The 21,729-nt window shown below is 40.9% G+C and overlaps 1 protein-coding gene across 7 annotated transcripts in view; it reads right to left on the bottom strand.

Annotated features, from left to right (window-relative positions):
• LOC135095827 (uncharacterized) overlaps positions 1–19,049 on the bottom strand; it is a 54,306-nt gene extending 35,257 nt beyond the window's left edge. For 2 of the 7 annotated variants that reach the window (XR_010264512.1, XM_063996949.1), the window contains exons 1-2: positions 18,127–19,000; positions 16,820–17,046 (exon numbers count right to left, since the gene is read on the bottom strand). Coding sequence is in view for 3 of the 7 variants with exons in the window: in XM_063996949.1 (XP_063853019.1) it covers positions 16,820–17,046; positions 18,127–18,206 (307 nt within the window). In the remaining 4 variants the exon portion in view is untranslated. Of the gene's footprint in view, positions 1–16,819; positions 17,047–18,126 lie in introns of all 7 variants that reach the window. The other 5 variants (XM_063996952.1, XR_010264511.1, XR_010264513.1 and 2 more) reach the window with 5 other exon arrangements.
• Between the last annotated feature and the right edge of the window lie 2,680 nt (positions 19,050–21,729).

Below are 21,729 nucleotides of genomic sequence, written 5' to 3'. Positions count from 1 at the left end.
TGAAAGTGGCTGCACACAGGTGGCGTAAAACACAACCCCCCACACTAGTGCTGTGTTAATCATGTCTATATATATATAGTAGGATGAGTTTACTTTTTGTATATATTTTCTTCATTACATTTAAGTATAGGCTTTTCAAATAACAGCATAAAAAACGTGTTGTTTTAAGCCTGATGTAAATTTTGTTTAAATAAAAAAAAAAAAAAAAAAAAGAGAGAGAGAGAGAGAGAGAGAGAGAGAGAGAGAGAGAGAGAGAGAGAGAGAGAGAGAGAGAGAGAGAGAGAGAGAGAGTGTACCAAGACTGCAATGTGACAAGATGGGTGAGCGAGAGAAAGGGAAGGTGAGTACAGCCCTTGTGAGTAGAGTTTGCATGTGACTGACTGTGATGGTGAGTGCCTGCCACCCCTGTGCTGCCTGTGTGTTTGTGGTGCTGGGAAATTGATTATGTATATTTCTACTTTTTTCCTAGGCTAAGGCCCATGTAATGTGCGAGGATGACCAGAATCTCAGTACCATGTGACTAACCCCCCTCCTTCCCCTCCTCTCCTCAGTGTCCTTTTGTCCTTGCTTTTTCCCCCCGCCCCTCTCAGCGTCACTGTGTTGACCACTTCTATAACAAATTTACCCAGTGAATAAACGTAATTTCTCCTGCTTGGCCAGGTTATAGAGGCGAATTTTTCACCTAATCCCAGAGAATGGGGAGCCCTTAATACGATAAAATTAATTCTATAATGGTAAGGTCTTAAACCAGCTCAAACAAATCCCAGATAATTACGCCGCGCCAATGAGGTTGACGAATCTGATAAATCTTCTTTGCTTCGCCGTCCTGTTACCCCTGTTGCTACGCAAGCCGGGAAGAGATACCAGACTTTGACTAATTCCCTAATTGATTTCAAAAGTCCATTGAATTAAACTTCTTAAAGTAACAACTATAAAGTAAACAGTAACTTAATTATTCATATTTTTCATCCCTGAACTCACAACCTAGTCGCCCCCCCCCACTAAAAAACAAAATTATAACTCTTAATAAATTTCCCCATTGGAAACCTTTATCCTTAGTTCCCGCCGATTCCCTCACAAGCAAAGCCAGTCTCTCTCGGATTCTCCTCAGGTGAGCATGCAGTCTGATAATCTCCTCCTCCATTTCCTGTAATATTAAGTAAGTGTTTATTTAACAATAATTTACTAAAGCAGTCTCTCTCGGATTCTCCTCAGACCCTCTCGGATTCTCCTCAGATATTCCTGTTGATAAACTGTCTTCTGAGTGGATAGATATTCGCATTTTTTCGTTCTTTTTTGTTGGTTTTCTCCATGGGACTAGTGAAACCACCTGGTTCGAGATCACCGTGTGAGACTGTCCTCAGGTCTATACATACTTTTTTTTATAGATATTTGTTATTTATTTATTTATTCTCTGGTCTCCCCCGCAATTCAGTAGTCGCGAAAATATCTCCATCGTAGTTTTATGTAATTGAAGAATACGCTACCATTTATTTTGTATTTCTGAATTATGTAACTGAAGAGTATGCTACCATTTATTTTGTATTTCTGAATTCCTTTCTTTTTATTATTATTATTCGGTTTATTCCATTATCAATTAAAAATCTATAAAAGTGTCAATATTTGTATTTCTTTTAATCCAGTGATAGGATTTGTAATTATCGTGTGCCACAAGGGAACATCACACCCCTTAGAGGGCACTAAACTGGTGAGCAGCGGTGGCATTTATTTCGCGACTGACCGAAAGAGGTGGAGACTGGAAATAAGTGTAAATGTTGAAGGTGGCACTTGTAGGGCATAGCCAGATTCCCCGGCATCTAGAGGTAACAAATGTGCAAATTAGGATATTCAGAGCCCCTGGAGCAAAGGCTAGGACTTTCTTTGAGGATGATCGGTTAAATCGAGTACTCGAGTGGCAACATGACTTGACCATCTTGTGGATAGGCAGCAACGACATAGAAACATCTACCAATCCCGCTAGGATTTTCTCCGATGTTAAGAACATCATCAAAGAAATCACTGCCAAATGCCAATCACTAGTGCATGTCTGCCAAATTGAACCCAGGACCAACCCTAGGGGAATATCAGTGGAGAAATATAAGAAATTCCAAGTAGGAATCAATAATACAGTAAAGAGAGCCCTGAAGACCCCAAACATTCATTTTAATAATATTCAATTTGTACAAGAACTGAGCGAGGATGGTGTTCACTGGGATGAGAGAGGCCAAGCTCAAGTAATCAGTAAGATCAAAAGAGTTATTGAAGGTCACAGTAGCAATAGAGAGGCAGTGGAGTAGAACACATTGTCCTGGAAGAAGAAAACCTGAGCGCATACTGTGTATCGCAGGTCACCTAACAATCACCCTGAGAGATTGTGTTCTACACCCAGTACGTTAAACTTCCATGTGAGCAAAGATGACTGATAATGTTCGCCTCCCAAGGGGTGGATTAGACCCGTGGCAGGACTTAATGGATCATAACACCAGAGAGAGCCTGGGAGCAGTTAAACATGAAAGTAAAGGGAAAGACTTGAACACTTTAGAACAGGAAGTAGAGGAACTAAAGCAAATCTTAAATCAACAAAATCAGGTAATTGGGCGCTTGGCTAACATCCCTAATTTACACAGAGCACCTAGCACTCCCACCAAACCCCGAGATATCCCAATTCTTGAACTCCACCACCTACAAGGTCTTGACTCAACTACCCAATTGCAAATTTTCATTGAACTGGTGGAGCAAAGTAGCAATGAGGACACCCGCAAAGTGCAAATTGCAAAGAGTAGGGTCAGCAGCGAGCTCGCAGCTCTCATACATAACCATCAAACCTTACATCATTGTCACACCTGGAATAGTATTAAACAATTGCTTCTATCACAATTCTCCCAAGAGGTTAACTTTGACAGGGCGTGGAGAGACATAGACGCACAGACATATGATTGGGTAGAATCTCCCCAAGCATTTGCCAACAAATTCACTTGCAAATATGCCACTCTAGAGATGAGCTTTCCAGGAGAGAAACTCCCTAAATGTAAGAAAATTATCAAAAGAAAGTTGTGGCAGGGCTTAACCCAAGAAGCAAAGGCTAGACTAGAAGGTTTCCTGGATGAGGATTATCCTCTTGATAAATTTATTGACAGGGTAGAACATGAGCGCCAACTGCTCAAGGCTGCCCATACTTCCCCCATTGCTAGAATTAAAACTGAACTGGAAAAATCTAAATCAAAACTCATTGGTAACCCTGACCCAATAACTCAAAATCCCCCAGATCTAACAAATGCAACATCCAAGGAATCAAAGGAAATTTGGGAACTTAAGCAGCAGATTAAAAGTCTCACTGATCAAGTAGGAAGGTTGAGAACCTCCCCCTCTCCAACACAACCCGCTAAATATTGCTCACACTGTCGAACCCATAGTCACACGCTGAGAGAGTGCTGGAGAAAACCTGCCCGTGGATCATGTTTTGACTGTAGACAGCATGGATGCTGGAGAGGAAATAAAAACTGCCCCGGAAAACCAAATCAGAATATATGACTCACCCAGGGATTCACATCCCCCGCTATCAATCTCATAGTTAACAAGAAAATTCTTAAAGCTGTCATTGACACTGGTAGCAGCTATACTTTAATCACAGAGGCTGCGGTAGAGAAATTAGAAGGAACTATATCACAAAGGCGAGCAGTACCTATACTACAAGGGGTAACTGGTTCACCCTTACGAATCTTGGGGATGACCTTACTAGAGATAGGAGTAGGTGAAGAGACTATACACAAACAATGGTGCCCTGTAGTCCCGAATAGCTACCTTGACGCTGACGTCTTACTCGGGACAGACATACTTTCACAAGCTCCTTTTCAATGGAATGGTAAAACAAATACAGTAAAGTGGGGTAAAACCACATACCTTGTCAATCATATCAAAAGGCAGAAAGGCAAGGTGGAACGAGTTCACGAGGTACCTATTCTTCCTACCACTCCCAGTCAAACAGAACACATCCGTCTAACTCATACCATCAAACTTGATCCCTACCGAGCTCAGTTTCTTCCTATCTCGGTGAAAGAAAACCCAGGAGAAACTTTGTTAGTCCAGCCTCAGCCATGTTTAACGCCTAATCATCACCCCTTGATTGTGACAGTAGATGAGAATAAAAAGGTCCCCCTCCCATTTCTTAATGATACTAAGGGCCGGAAAACAATCAAACCAGGAACCCTATTAGGCACTTTTGAAAACATCTCCTCCCCGACGATCAAAGTCATCCACCAAAAGCAAGCCACTCCTTCCCTAGAAATCCACAATGATCTGTTGCCACACAACGACCAAACAAGGTGTCAGGAATCAAAGAGTAGGCCACAAAGACTCGAGGAGTTGATAAGACAACAGAAATGGAGTAACCTTACTAGAGAGCAGAAAACAATCTTAAAAAATATCATTCTCAATCACCATGATTTATTCATAGTAGACAAAAACGAACTTGGATTAATGAAAGGGCCTCCTGCTAAAATTAATATCTCTAATCCAGAGCCTAGTCGTGGTCCTAGGTACCGATACCCCGAGGAAGCAAAAACCCTGATATCAAACATGTTAACAGATATGGAGAACAGAGATATCATTGAAAAATCTACATCTGCATGGCTCTCTCCTATAGTATTAGTCAATAAACCGGATGGAAGTAAAAGAATGTGCCTTGACTACCGACATGTCAACAAACACCTAACTACTGACATTTACCCGCTTCCCCGCCTAGAAGAATTAGTTGAACAAGCAGCTGGCCATCAGTTCTATGCCACGCTAGATATGAGGGAGGCTTATTTTCAAATTCTATTGGAGGAAGGTAGCAGAGACCTCACAGCCTTCAGTGATGGGGTGACTCTCTATAGGTTTAAAAGGCTACCTTTTGGATTAAGCTGTTCTCCAGCTATCTTTACTAGACATATGGCCTCATTGTTAGCTCCTCTCGTGAAGAAGGGTTGGATGAAAAATTACTTAGACGACCTAATCATTTGGGCTTCAGACTTCACCACACTCAGCGAAAGACTCAGTGAAACTTTCGCTTTACTTAAAGAAAACGGAGTCAAGCTTAACTTATCTAAATGCGAAATGGCAAAGACTGAAGTTACGTTTCTTGGTCATAAAATTTCACAAGAAGGTAGTCAACCCGACCCAAAGAATGTAGAGGCAGTATTGGAAATGAAACCGCCCACTAAGGTCAAGGAAGTGAGACGATTTTTAGGTATGGCAGGATTTTATAGGAAACACATCAGTAATTTCGCTCAAATAGCCACTCCACTTACCAACCTAACGAAAAAAGATCAACCTTTCCTTTGGACAGACAGGTGTCAGGAGGCATTCGATACCTTAAAAAGATCTCTTGCCCAGGCCCCTATACTAGCGAGAGCGCAAAGTAACCAGCCGTTCATGTTAACAACTGATGCCAGTAATACCCACATAGGAGGCGTTTTAAGTCAAACTCAGGAGGATGGGTCCGTCAGACCTTTGGGCTATTTTTCAAAAAAATTAAACTCCACTGAGAATAGGTACTCAGCTACAGATAAAGAAGCCTTGGCAGTACTTCTCTCTTGTAGACACTTCCATCATTATTTGTGGGGAACTAGCTTCACTATATTCACAGATCATCAGCCCCTTACTAGTATATTCAAAAGAAAGACCAAATCTGCCAGGATGAACCGCTGGATACTAGAGATGAGAGAATACCAATACAACATCCAATATGTGAAGGGAAAGTATAACTACGTGGCCGATCAGCTCTCTCGCCCAGTGAGGATCATTCAGCGATGTCCTACTCCAAACTATTTAGGCCTGACTTTAGAACAAATCAAGATTCAACAAAGGGAAGAAATTAAGTGGAGAGGCATGATAGAGTATCTGAAAGGAGGGTCTATACCTACCAAAAAGTATCATAAGAGTATATTGCACCAGTTCACTATAATTGATGAGTTGCTGTACTACGCTAAGGAAAACATTGATGGCAGCATTCATTATTCATTGGTAGTTCCTCAGGTTCTGATTCCTAAAGCTTTAGAACATGCACATGAGCTTTCTGGCCACCTGGGTCAGAAAAAGACAATTAAAAAGGCCGAAGAATTGTTTTACTGGTGTAATCTCAAGTTTGACGTAACCCAGTACATAAAGAATTGCCTTACCTGTCAAAGATTTAAAACCTCTCCAGGGTTACAGCAGCCTTATCAGGAATTACCTTCAGTAGAGAAGCCCTTAGATAGGATAGGTATAGACCTGACGGATATGATTGCAGGCAGTGGTGGCTACCGATATGTGTTGACTATCGTAGATCACTTTAGCCGATTTGTGAAGTTCTATCCACTCAAAAACAAACTATCAGAGGGAATTGTAGAGGCGCTGCAGCAGTACATTACCGACTTCGGGACTCCTCACTCCATCGTCCTGGACAACGGGGGCGAGTTCACCTCCCAGATCTTCCAACAATTCTGCCAGCAACACCTCATCACCCTCTGTTACACCACTCCCTACCACCCGCAAGGGAACGCCATCACCGAACGACTCCATCGCACGCTCAAATCCATCTTGGCTTCCATGTGCCGAGGTTACCCGCTACGGTGGCCTCGCCTACTCCCTGTGTGTCAGGCCACTATGAATGCCGCCGTCCATACCAGTATCGCCCAACAACCTTTCTTCGCGTTTTTCTCCCGGCATGCGCCCCGAGTGGTGGGTGCCAGGCTACCCGCAGTTGATGGTGACGAGCAAGACGTGGATGTGGTCCGCCGGCTGATCCGGGAAACACACGAGAAAATGACTCGGAAATACCGTAATGCGGCCAACAGGAAACGCAAGGAGCAGAAGGTAGACATTGGGGCGTTGGTGTGGGTGAAGCGAGAAACTACAGAGTCAGGAGTGTGTAAGAAACTGTGTGTTCGTTGGGACGGCCCATATAAGGTGGTGGAAGTTTTAAGAGGAGGCGGTGGTTATGTGGTGAAAGACCCTTTCTCGGGAAAGATGGTGCAAAGAGCGGCAGAAAAGATCAAACAGTTTCACAGTGAGGAAGAGTACGTAGTTGCGGCTCAAGACACAGTATTCCAACCTGATATAGAAACTGAAGTGTTACCGCCTAGAGTGCGTAACCGTCCCAGACGCTATATTGAGGAATGTTAATGTCGCTGGAAAAACGGTATAGAAAAGAGCAGAGTGCTTGGGGTAAATAGAGTCCCCCCCCTTACTTTTGCATGGTCTGGCTGGACTGGTTGTAATGAATCGTGGTATGACGGGTATGGGTACTATGTGAGAGGTGATGTAAGAATTTGAGAAGGAATAAGGAACCACTTTAATTCGCAGACTATTACTGCACTCGACAACCCGTTCGGGCCATACTGTGGTGGATTACTTCAGGACGTGGCGAGCGCTTCGCGTAATCATCTATAGTATCTCGTGGTGTGAGTGAATGTGTGGATGAGTAAATGACTTCGAGTGGAAGGAACCGAGTACTGGGGTGGCCGAATCTCGTTTCAGAGAGTGACGGAGTGACTTAAGGTTAAGTCCTCACACCACAGGAGGTCAAGAGGCTGGTTGGGGTGGAATTTCTTTTCTTTTTCCTTGAGATGAGAGAAAGAGCCGAGTTATGTCTCCAAGGGACATTGTGGTGATATGGCCCACAAGCCATTGTATGGGAGAGAATGTCAGAATTATTTCCCGACAGAGATCACGTGCAGTTCGTCAGCCTGGCTTGGTTGTGTGGTGGTGAGGGGAGGTTCTAATTACTCGGATGTGAAGGTGTTATTTTATTTTTTTTTTGGTAAGGAGAAAAGAGAGAGGTGAAAAATTCTAGAACGGATGAAAGGCTCGTGTGGTGCTGGGAAATTAATTATGTATATTTCTACTTTTTTCCTAGGCTAAGGCCCATGTAATGTGCGAGGATGACCAGAATCTCAGTACCATGTGACTAACCCCCCTCCTTCCCCTCCTCTCCTCAGTGTCCTTTTGTCCTTGCTTTTCCCCCCCCCCCCTCTCAGCGTCACTGTGTTGACCACTTCTATAACAAATTTACCCAGTGAATAAACGTAATTTCTCCTGCTTGGCCAGGTTATAGAGGCGAATTTTTCACCTAATCCCAGAGAATGGGGAGCCCTTAATACGATAAAATTAATTCTATAATGGTAAGGTCTTAAACCAGCTCAAACAAATCCCAGATAATTACGCCGCGCCAATGAGGTTGACGAATCTGATAAATCTTCTTTGCTTCGCCGTCCTGTTACCCCTGTTGCTACGCAAGCCGGGAAGAGATACCAGACTTTGACTAATTCCCTAATTGATTTCAAAAGTCCATTGAATTAAACTTCTTAAAGTAACAACTATAAAGTAAACAGTAACTTAATTATTCATATTTTTCATCCCTGAACTCACAACCTAGTCGCCCCCCCCACTAAAAAACAAAATTATAACTCTTAATAAATTTCCCCATTGGAAACCTTTATCCTTAGTTCCCGCCGATTCCCTCACAAGCAAAGCCAGTCTCTCTCGGATTCTCCTCAGGTGGGCATGCAGTCTGATAATCTCCTCCTCCATTTCCTGTAATATTAAGTAAGTGTTTATTTAACAATAATTTACTAAAGCAGTCTCTCTCGGATTCTCCTCAGACCCTCTCGGATTCTCCTCAGATATTCCTGTTGATAAACTGTCTTCTGAGTGGATAGATATTCGCATTTTTTCGTTCTTTTTTGTTGGTTTTCTCCACGGGACTAGTGAAACCACCTGGTTCGAGATCACCGTGTGAGACTGTCCTCAGGTCTATACATACTTTTTTTTATAGATATTTGTTATTTATTTATTTATTCTCTGGTCTCCCCCGCAATTCAGTAGTCGCGAAAATATCTCCATCGTAGTTTTATGTAATTGAAGAATACGCTACCATTTATTTTGTATTTCTGAATTATGTAACTGAAGAGTATGCTACCATTTATTTTGTATTTCTGAATTCCTTTCTTTTTATTATTATTATTCGGTTTATTCCATTATCAATTAAAAATCTATAAAAGTGTCAATATTTGTATTTCTTTTAATCCAGTGATAGGATTTGTAATTATCGTGTGCCACAAGGGAACATCACACCCCTTAGAGGGCACTAAATGTTGTGACTATATTGACCACTGACTTTGTGTACTGTTATGTAATATATGGATATAAGGAGAAGTGTGTTTTCTTCTCCCTGCTCTGCATGACTTTTCACTGAGAGTGACCGGGTGAGTAAGAGCCGCAGCCGTTCCCAGCCACCCAGGGAAAGTCCTTCTCCTAGATACCCATGGACTGAATGCAGCACCGGTGTGAGGCGCTCCTTGCCTACTGGTAGGGGGTACGTTTCAGTATTTTTATTTCTTAGTCATTAAATGGTAAAATGTTTATTTTACCACAGAAATCATTAAAAGCTATAAAAACTTAAATATTTATCAGTCACAGAAGCCCCCAATATACTGCGGAGACTGCAATATAAATTTACATGTATTAGCCAGAAAATCCACGATGTACTGTGGGCACAATAGGATAGTATTGGTTCCAAGGTGATGATATATATATTCCTAATTTGAAGTAATGGGCATAGTATTTAGCTCATTTTGCTATATTTCTTGCTCTCTGCTTGATGATGATGGCAAAAATGTTCCTAATTTTATTTGTTGGTTTGATAACACACAAATGACAAATTTTTTTTCCCAGCTAACTGCCTTTTTGTGTAAAATTCAATCAGCTGGTAAATCTGGCAGTTTTTCCAGACCATAGTGAATGCCCCAATTATGGGGTCATCTTGCACACCTAGCTGCCTTATACACCAACACATGATAAAGTTGTTGTAAGCAATATTCTCAGAGTCAGTAATCATGACAAGACAAGAAACAACTGGTTCAAGTTAGACAGTTAAATTTCTTAAAGATAGCAAGGAACTGGTTCTCAGAAAGAGTAGTGGATGAATAGAATGGACTCAGTAATCAGGTTGTTAATGCTGAGTCAAAAGGGAGCTTTGAAAGATTAGACAAGTGTATGGATAGAGATGACAGGTGGAAATAAGCAGGTGTGTTTCATACAGGGATTGCCACATGTTGGTCTGATAGCTTCCTGCACTAACCCTTGTGTTCTTATGTTAGTAGTAGTAGTAGTAGTAGTAGTAGTAGTAGTAGTAGTAGTAGTAGTAGTAGTAGTAGTAGTAATAGTAGTAGTTGATGGGAATGACAAGTGGAAATAGGCAGGTATGTTTTATACAAGGAGTGCCACATACAAGTATAGGCCTGATGGCTCCCTGCACCAACCTTTGTGTTCTTATGTTTCTTGTGTTCTCATGTAAGGTCAAAGACAAAAGTCACATCAAGGTTTTGCCTAAATATGAAATATAACTCATGAAACATTACGAAAACATGAATGCAGTTATGTGCTAGTGGTTGGCAAACTTGAACCATTGAATAACTATTCAGATAACAGTTCTAAGCTGATGACATAATGACCCAATTTTATAAATGTGGTGTTTATATTTACTAGTACTAATGTAGCTGTTTTGGATTTTTCAACACTAGCTCTGTGCTTTGGGTCAGGTCAACCAAATCCTAAGAAATCTACTGGAAATGCTGGCGTGAGGTACCCCTCCCCATCAGCAAACCCCAATGATATTTACCAGTCCTATGCAACTGAAAGTTATATTGAAAATATTAAAATGTACTAAATTGTTACTATGTGTAAAAAAAATGTATACATCCTCTAAATTAATAGATTTCGGGGTTCAAAATGTTGTGTTCAGGTGCATTTGGGAGACTGCGTTTGCAGCCTGAGAGTTATGGTATGTTTACAGCCAGCGTCCACTGTCACTTGACAAGTCCTGGTATTATTTTGCTCTTTGAAGAGTCTCAAAATGGCTTTTCTTAACCATATCAGATACAGCTTCTCAGTCTGAGTAATTTAAACCCCATATATATCCATCACCAGTTATTTATAATGCTGGAAGCAATTTTTACAGTTTAGTTATGTTAGGTTTAGTTTGGGTAAGGGGGTTCGTTTGGGTATGGAGGGTCATTTTTTTTTACTGATATTGCTTCTAGAGCAAGTGCAATCATCATTTGTTAGTATGAGAATAAAGAAAATATCAGCAATAGTATTATAATTCCCATTTGTCAAATATTATAATACCTTTGACTCATCTCTTGGACAGTGATTCCACTGGCCTCAACACAGGTGTGTGCATTTGCAATTTTTAAAGTAAATAGATGGATTTTCACATTTATTTTAATACAGTACACAAAGGGTCAACTCACATAATTCCACATATTCATTCAGTGAGAAACACTCACTATTACAAGCCAAAATAGTTCTGGCCTTCGCCTCCATTCAAGCCACTCTTGTGATCGTTCCGAACATCAACATACAATCATAGAATTCTCACTATTATACATTGTATGATGATTCTGAAGGCATATATGGATAGAGTACCTCTTTCTTTAGCTGTAACTAAAGTCGATCTAGTAAATGAGAAATAACATAAAATTTGGCAACTTTTCATCGTTGCTGAGGGAAAAAGAGGTGCCAACCTTTGCACAAGGCTTAGTACATATTTACTAACCCGACATTGGGGCTTGCATCCAGTGTTTAACAAATGTGACTGTGGGACTATTAGAACTAAATACAACCATGGGGATTGTTGCTTCGTAGTTACTAATAAGTTTAAAAAAGCAGGCCAATGGCTAAAGGAAACCAAGGGGATATTTGAAGCACTACGCATAGAAAGGGAGGGACACACACACACACACACACACACACAAAAAGTGAAAGTTTGGCAACCTTCAAGCACATGTAACTCGGTTATTTTCAGGCTACCTTATCAATGAAGCTCATAACAAGTACAATTTGGTGTGTGTGTGTGTGTGTGTGTGTGTGTGTGTGTGTGTGTGTGTGTGTGTGTGTGTGTGTGTGTGTGTGTGTGTGCATTTTTTTTTCTGTGCCTATGTTTTAAACCATTTTTTGACGAAATTATTGTTAAATATTTGAGTATTTTTAGCGCCACAGCTTTCAAACTGCCTTACTCATTTGCGCTCTTTTTTCATGATATGCATGTAACACATCACCTCAACCAATGCCACTATCACCATCACCACCTTGACCAGATTATTATCACACACTACACAAATCATCAGAATCACTATCACTTCCTTCATCTACATAATCTGCATCATCATCATTACTGAAGCAGGTAGATTTACAAAAATTACAGTGTGAGGAAAAGCCTCACACAACATCTCCACTCACTCCTGATGGGCTAAGCCTCACTAGAATGATGGCCTGACATTGTTGCACTATTTTGCAATAGTGTTACACCATACAATATCATAAATCAGTTGCTATAAACAAAAAAAAATCGGTAGCATCACAGAGAGCAATCACAAAAACATGTGTATAAGGCCTCTGTTGTCTGAGTCACTGGCTTTGCTGGCCAGCTGATTAGCAGCTGGATAGGCATGGCACAAGACTGTCCACTGATTGGATGCTGGATCAGCGTGGCTCAATGTCACCTCCCTTTCATCCCCTCCCTACTCTGCCACCCACTATCTGATTCCTTCCTTCTCTTGTGCCAGCACTCCCGGGCCTGCAGCCGGGGATTGCAGGCAGGAAGGGTCCCTGTATGAAACATGCCTGCTTATTTCCACCTGTCATCTCCATCCATACACTTGTCTAATCTTTCAAAGCCCCCTAATGATTCAGCATTAGTATCTTCCCCTGAAGTTAATACTTACATGTCTAATAGAAGTAAGGTTGCGGACTATCATGCAATATACATCAGTTTCCAGAAATTTGAGAAAAAAAAAAAAAAAAAAAAAAAAAAAAAAAAAAAACACTCTAACCGCTCTAATCCCTCAAACTACCGTCCTATTGCTTTAGTTTCCTGCTTATCTAAAGTTTTTGAATCTATCCTCAACAGGAAGATTCTTAAACATCTATCACTTCACAACCTTCTATCTGATCGCCAGTATGGGTTCCGTCAAGGCCGCTCTACTGGTGATCTGGCTTTCCTTACTGAGTCTTGGTCATCCTCTTTTAGAGATTTTGGTGAAACTTTTGCTGTTGCCTTGGACATATCAAAAGCCTTTGATAGAGTCTGGCACAAAGCTTTGATTTCCAAACTACCCTCCTACGGTTTCTATCCTTCTCTCTGTAACTTCATCTCAAGTTTCCTTTCTGACCGTTCTGTTGCTGCTGTGGTAGACGGTCATTGTTGTTCTCCTAAATCTATTAACAGTGGTGTTCCTCGGGGTTCTGTCCTGTCACCCACTCTCTTCTTATTATTCATTAATGATCTTCTAAACCAAACTTCTTGTCCTATCCACTCCTACGCTGATGATACCACCCTGCACTTTTCCACGTCTTTTCATAGACGTTGAACCCTTCAGGAGGTAAACATTTCATGCAGGGAACCCACAGAACGCCTGACTTCTGATCTTTCTAAAATTTCTGATTGGGGCAGAGCAAACTTGGTATTGTTCAATGCCTCAAAAACTCAATTCCTCCATCTATCAACTCGACACAACCTTCCAGACAACTATCCCCTCTTCTTCAATGACACTCAACTGTCCCCCTCTTCTACACTGAACATCCTCGGTCTGTCCTTTACTTATAATCTGAACTGGAAACCTCACATCTCATCTCTAGCTAAAACAGCTTCTATGAAGTTAGGTGTTCTGAGACGTCTCCGCCAGTTTTTCTCACCCCCCCAGCTGCTAACTCTGTACAAGGGCCTTATCCGTCCATGTATGGAGTATGCTTCACATGTCTGGGGGGGTTCCACTCATACTGCTCTTCTAGACAGGGTGGAATCAAAAGCTTTTCGTCTCATCAACTCCTCTCCTCTAACTGACTGTCTTCAGCCCCTCTCTCACCGCCGCAATGTTGCATATCTAGCTGTCTTCTACCGCTATTTTCATGCTAACTGCTCTTCTGATCTTGCTAACTGCATGCCTCCCCTCCTTCTGCGGCCTCGCTGCACAAGACTTTCTTCTTTCTCTCACCCCTATTCTGTCCACCTCTCTAATGCAAGAATTAACCAGTATTCTCAATCATTCATCCCTTTCTCTGGTAAACTCTGGAACTCCCTGCCTGCTTCTGTATTTCCACCTTCCTATGACTTGGATTCCTTCAAGAGGGAGGTTTCAAGACACTTATCCACCATTTTTTGACCACTGCTTTGACCCTTTTATGGGACTGGCATTTCAGTGGGCATTTTTTTATTAGATTTTTGTTGCCCTTGGCCAGTATCCTTCCTACATAAAAAAAAAAAAAAAAAAAAGTAATATTCTCTTTAACAGTGGAACTGATAAAAAGAATAACTTGAAATAAAGTTTATGCTTCAGTGAGATGAATGTTTTCATACCACACACATCATAGATTAGATGGCACATAATTACTTTTTGTAATGTCCATAAAAATCAGCATACTAATCTATGCAGAGAGGAGAGAGGATGCAGTAACCCCTCCATGCAATTTTTTTTACACAACACTGTATACTAAGGTATTTCTTCAGGGATTTGTTAAGGCTACTAAAGTGCTAAGATTGTAATAAGGCATGGCATGGTGTGTGTGTTAATTGCACACGTATTTTAATTTTCAAACTTCTTTTTCACACTAGTGGAAGCCAATGCACCTCTGCATATCACAACTTCCAAGGCATTGCATGATAATGATTGCGGGACTAAACGTCTACCTGCATGGCTTCATCCACTCCTCCCATTGTAACTCTTCAGCCCAACCCTTCAGCTTCTGCAACACCCATTTCCCCTTCTCCTAATGTAAGGAAACACAACAGAGGGAGGTTTGCTGAAGAATATGTAGTCTTTAGGAGAAAACAAAATGAGTATTATGATCTTACTCAGGAAACAAAAATGGAGCATCAGGAACAGATGAAGATGCATCATGTGCAACAGGAAGCAGCAGGAAGACAATGCAGAGTGTATGGAGCACAACTTGAGATGTGTACTGCTATAAAAAAAAATAGGATTAATGACACGTGTTCATACATGGAAAGGTTGGCTACAGAATGCCAAATCAAATTTATGAAACAATGAATATTATGCCAACTGCAGACTGTTTTGAAAATGTTATTGATTTAGTTTTCCATTATTTTCTTCAGTACCTGAAAACACATTGGGGTTCAAAGGTATATATCATGTATCTTCAGTCACAACTTATGTGCATCTCTTGATGGGGATTACCTGCAGGTTTGTGAAATGTTACATATATTTTCACTGTAATCAGTACCAATTAATGCATTAAGGAATACAGTAAAGGAACATCAGTTCAGGATTCCTGAATCTCATGTTATTGTTTATTTTGATAAAATCATCCTGTCCACTTATGAATATACTCATACACATGATTAATTGAATTTCACTCATGGAAAGATTAAAGTCAAATAATTCTAGAGGTAAGTAGTGAAGGCAGGGGATAATGTGTTTGTACATACATAAATATCACTGCCTAAAGGCCAAAGAGGCAACACTAAGGAAAAAAAACACAGGTAATGTGACCACCTCCCACTATACTTTACAACCAAAAAAATACTTGCTATTGTTGAGAAACGAGACCAGTATGCAGGTGAGTTGGTGTCATTATACTAAATAACACTTTAGAAATGGTGTTCTATATATCTAGCCCTTTGTGCTGCCCCGGGGGCCTCATCATCAAAATCCTCATAGTCCTCATCATTATTTTCCTCATGATCACCACCTAGAGGAATACTGTTCATCCTTGCAATATTATGGAGGATGGCACAAGCAGTGACAATTTTTTTTTTTTATGTGGCCAGCTCTGTTCGTAAACTCTGGCCAAGGATTCCAAACCTCCTCTTCGTTACACCAAAAGTTCGTTCAATCAAATTCCTAGTTTTGCATGAGAAACATTGTAATGACTCTCCTTTGCTGTCTGAGGTTCTTGGAGAGGTGTAAAGAGATTGTTGTCACATCTGTAACCCTTGTCCCCCAGCAAAATACCCATATAATCCCCTTGGTTCAGTGCAGCAAATATACCAGACTCGTTGAAAACCCTTGAATCATGTGCACTTCCTGGCCAGTTTACAACAAGGTTGTGAAAAACATTTTAGCATCACATACTGCCATCACATTCAGAGCAAAAAAACCTTTCCTGCAACGATACAGTTCTGCATCTTGACCCCCAGGATTACAAATGGGAATGAAAACTCCATCAATGCACCCAATTATGCCAGGCATCCCAGCAACTTCCTCAAAGAGCCTCATATTGTCATTTTCCTCAGCTGGTGTTAGAAACATGATATAGCCTACCACTAACTGGCAGATAGCATATGTAACATTTTTGACACATACACTAACAGATTGTTGTGATATGTTGCTACAGTCCTCAATGCTTAACTGCAAGTCACCAGTAGCATAATAATGAAGGGTTACCAGAAGCTGCAATTTAGGTGGGATTTGGCACCCTGTTATCAAGAGAGGTATCATTACACCATAGCAAAGTCTATTGTAGGTATAGTATTATTATTTACATGGAAAAATAAAGTCAGTACCTGTGCAGTTTTGAAAAGGAAAGTTTTACCTAGCAGTAGTTGAATACTTTAAAAAAAGTGCTAACTAGTTAGTACATATTTTAGTCTCATATTATTAAAAATAAAAAAGAAGATCTAGGTGTTATCCTATTAGGAATATATTGTAGAGCTGGGAATCTCTATAAGGGCTTCAAGGCTCAAAATGGCCCTTCATCATGCATGATATAATGTATATACTCCAAGTTTTTTAAACTTTCTGAATTAAATGTTCCTGTTTGTGTTTATGAGTGTACTTACCTCTGTTAGTCTCAGATGTTGGTAGTAGGTGTTCAATTTTGGCAAGTAAATCAAGAGTCACTTCTTTTGAGAGCCTATATTGATCAATAAACTCTCCCTCTGTGTCCTCCAGAAACAGGTCCCTGCGAGTCTGGAAACAGCAGAGTTGGGGCAGCTCATCCATCAGCTTCAGCTCTACTAAGTGCTCTACACCAAGGAGGATAGGCCTGAATGCCATACTTTGAAATCTGTTTTAATGATAATAATGTATCCACAATCATTAAATTTAGAAGTACATTTCATGGCTGTTGTAATTACTTATGACTAAATAAAATTATAGAATATAATTAATTTCCTGTAATATAATTCCCAAGACCTGATACTGTTTCAACAGTGTACTTATTGACTTGGGATCAAGATAAACTTTAACCACCTACATGTTTTTTTGGTACAACTAGGTCGAAAATAAATGTGTACATTATTTGGTCATGTAGTACACACACACACACACACACACACACATTGCAGCCTAGCTTCTACTTATAGACCAGATATAATGCACACAAACAGTGCAGTCTAGCTTCCACTTCTCAGATACAACAAACAAACACACACACACACACACACAGTGCAGTCTAGCTTTCACCTATCAGATATAATACACACACACACACACACACACACACACAGCGCAGTCTAGTTTCCACCTACCAGATATAACACACACACACACACACACACACACACACACACACACACACACACACACTGCAGTCTAGCTTCCACCTATCATATATAACACACACACACACACACACACACAGACACACACACAGTGCAGCCTAGTTTCCACCTACCATATATAATACACACACACACACACACACACACACACAGTGCAGCCTAGTTTCCACCTACCAGATATAACACACACACACACACACAGTGCAGCCTAGTTTCCACCTACCAGATAATTATAACACACACACACACACACACACACACACACACAGTGCAGCCTAGTTTCCACCTAACAGATATAACACACACACACACATACACACACACACACACACAGTGCAGCCTAGCTACCACCTACCAAATATAATGCACACACACAGTGCAGCCTAGCTACCACCTACCAGATAATAATGCACAGTTGCACACGCATACACAGTATTACTACAGCCACACCATACATAGACGCCCTGACCACCCGCTATCTTGCACTCCCTGTTCTCGATCCATCTATATAGCCTTTTGCATGTTTACATAATGTACTCAATATAGAAAACAATTATCATAATGGTAAATTCAGTATTACTTACCCGTGAAAAGAAAAGAAAGCCGTAGAAAAAGGAAGGTGGTGAACGACGAAGGTTCCTGCCTGGTTGCTTCCTCTGTGCATTGAAGGTACATGCTATTGTAAGAAACACGAACATATTCGCTGCAACTATAATATGTGACTTTCCAAATAGGAAAATATTTTCTCATTGTTTTCACTGAAACAAAACTATTTGCCACGCTAAATTTGGAAAATAAGTATATTTTTTTCCTCGAAGGTAAAAGGAAAGACACGGGGTGGACCTTGCCTTCCTTTCGTCTCTCCTGCAGACCTCCATTCCAAAAATGCTACTGTCCCTCAGCACGCAACATCCTTCCTTTTCACCTTCGTCGCTAAGCCCTCCTGACTCTTGGTATGGGCTTGGTGTCAGCATGTGCATACCAAGGCCAGGTTATACGTGATATTTACCTTAAGATATGTGGACCGACAGCGCGACTAACTACCAAACAATACACAGGCCTGTGACTCCTTGGAGTACTTAACTAGAATGTCTGCATGGTGGCCAGTAAGCCGAGATGTTGGTGGCTTGAACCCGAGCGTAACTGTGACTGCTCCTGTGACTGGGCAACGCTCACTGCATGCCTAAAAACACTCAATTCAAAAGGTTTGGATCCTACACAACACTGGATCTTAACCCATTCTTTAGGGTGGGTTCTTAAATTTGAACTGATTAAGCGTTTTCAGTTGTGGTCCGGCACAGTATACAGTGTATGATTTTCTAGTGAACACGATTCGCAGCCCAGCTAGCAGACGACAGGCTCCATCACCTTTGGGAAAAACTGTAGTATACATCGCTCATTTGACTTTAGGTAATAATTCCGTAATATACAGGAAGAAGTATTAATAGACCCTTTCATCTCTTAAGGTTCTCGGTCTATTTCCTTGGGAAGAGGAACTTTTCAGGCCAGCAGCAGACAGAGCAAAGGAGAGGGATGTGAGGTGTGTGGCGGCAGCATGTGCTGTTTCGAGTTCGCGTGTATGAGTTCTCAGCCAACTATAATTTTCTCCTTGCTTTAGCTTCATGTCAATTATAATATTGCAAAAATATATATTTCCTTGCCCGCACATGATTATGTTAAGAGATGGGGCAAGAAACGCACTAACAAAAAAAAAATAAATAAATAAATAAATAAATAAAAAAACTGCTGCGGGATTAAAGTTACATCCATGAAATGGACCCTATCGGTCAAAAAAGATGCGAAATATCACCAGAAAATGGAGCATCTTCCCTCTTTCCCTTGCCTTATGTCACTTACATGTTCTTTTAGATGTGAAATGACAAGAAAAAGAAATTCTTTATACAACACTAACTTTCTCGGTCTCAAAAAGCACTATATTTTATATTTTATTCTTCAAAATACATTCTTACAGGAACCTAAATGATGTTCTGATGTTCTGCTACTCGCTGATTGGTTGTTTGGCTTTTGGGCTTGGAAAGACAAACGCTCTGCTGGGCACTGTGCTTCTGTTTGCCTTGTGAGCGAAGCGTTTGACTTGTTGGTGATACTACTGGAAACGCCTATAATAAAATCCATCACCATTTCATCATTGTTTTGTTGGAATATATGCTAATTCCATCAGTGCGCACCTTTGCTGAGGTGTTGCTTGGCGGTGTACTCCAGGTAGATGTCCACCACTGAGGCACAGGTCACTATCATAGTCCAAGCAGGAAACTGACCAGAGACCTAAGGGAGGGAGGGGGAAGGTTGCACTGCTCACCCAAACACTAAACATTTCACTGCTACACTATCTTTTTTTTTCTTTTAATCCTATCACTGTTATACTGTTTTTTCTTTAATCACCAAAAAATAATAAATAAAATAAAATAAATTAATAAAAAAAAAAACATTTATCATGCTAAACTCTCTTAAATATATAAGCAATATTTATTAAGCAACTTAGCCATGACGGGAATTTTGTTGAATAAATTGTAATGAGACTGAAACGCTTGGTGGCAACTCCAAGCTTTATTCAACAAAATACCAGGCTCTCATATCTGTAACAGATACAGACAAAAATAACTACCGACAATTACACAACACATTAACTCAATATAAACAATTAATGACAATCATGCAACACAGCACGAACACAGTACATAACAGGACAAAACAACATAAATACACACACAAACTCACACATTAACAGAAGGAAACAGCTGGGTCTGCACTGGCCTGTGGTATCATTGTGACTGACGATACACAGTGCTACCAAACATGAAAACAGTAACGCCAAACAGTGTTGCCAATGTACAATAATTACCACACATAGTAAGTTGGAAATACAGAAGCAGGCAGGGAGTTCCGCAGTTTACCAGAGAAAGGAATGAATGATTGAGAATACTGGTTAACTCTTGCATTAGAAAGGTGGACAAAAGAGGGGTGAGAGAAAGAAGAATGTCTTGTGCAGCGAGGCCGCGGGAGGAGGAGAGGCATGCAGTTAGATCAGAAGAGCAGTTAGCATGAAAATAGCAGTAGAAGACAGCTAGAGATGCAACAATGCGGCGATGAGAGATAGAGGCTGAAGACAATTAAAGGAGAGGAGTTGATGAAAAAGCTTTTGATTCCACCCTGTCTAGAAGAGCGGGATGAGTGGAACCCCCCCACAGAAATGTGAAGCATACTCCAAAAATGGACGGATGAGGCCCTTGTACAGAGTCAGCAGCTGGCGGAGACGTCCCAGAACGCCTAAGTTCAAAGGAGTTGTTTTAGCTAGAGATGAGATGTGAAGTTTCCAGTTCAGATTATAAGTAAAGAACAGACCGAGGATGTTCAGTGTAGAAGAGGGGGACAGTTGAGTGTCATTGAAGAAAAGGGGATAGTTGTCTGGAAGGTTGTGTGGAGTTGATAGGTGGAGGAATTGAGTTTTTGAGGCATTAAACAATACCAAGTTTGCTCTGCCCCAATCAGAAATTTTAGAAAGATCAGAAGTCAGGCGTTCTGTGGCTTCCCTGCGTGAAATGTTCACTTCCTGAAGGGTTGGATGTCTATGAAAAGACATGGAAAAGTGCAGTGTGGTATCATGATGAATAATAAGAAGAGAATGGGTGACAGGACAGAACCCTGAGGAACACCTCTGTTAATAGATTTAGGAGAAGAACAGTGACCGTCTACCACAGCAGCAATAGAACGGTCAGAAAGGAAACTTGAGATGAAGTTACAGAGAGAAGGAATGAAAAGCTTTTGATATGTTCAAGGCAACAGCAAAAATTTCACCAATATCTCTAAAAGAGGATGACCAAGAGTCAGTAAGGAAAGCCAGAAGATCACCAGTAGAGCGGCCTTGACGGAACCCATACTGGCGATTAGATAGAAGGTTGTGAAGTGATAGATGTTTAAGAATCCTCCTATTGAGGATAGATTCAAAAACTTTAGATAGGCAGGAAATTAAAACAATAGGACGGTAGTTTGAGGGATTAGAACGATCACGCTTTTTATGAACAGGCTGAATGTAGGCAAACTTCCAGCAAGAAGGAAAGGTAGATGGTAACAGATGGAGCTGAAAGAGTTTGAGAAGGCAAGGTGCAAGCACGGAGGCACAGTTTCAGAGAATAATAGGAGGGATCCCATCAGGTCCATAAGCCTTC

This window comes from Scylla paramamosain, unplaced genomic scaffold, assembly GCF_035594125.1.
Source record: "Scylla paramamosain isolate STU-SP2022 unplaced genomic scaffold, ASM3559412v1 Contig1, whole genome shotgun sequence".
Taxonomy (NCBI): domain Eukaryota; kingdom Metazoa; phylum Arthropoda; class Malacostraca; order Decapoda; family Portunidae; genus Scylla; species Scylla paramamosain.
This window is presented reverse-complemented; position numbering and strand designations above follow the sequence as displayed.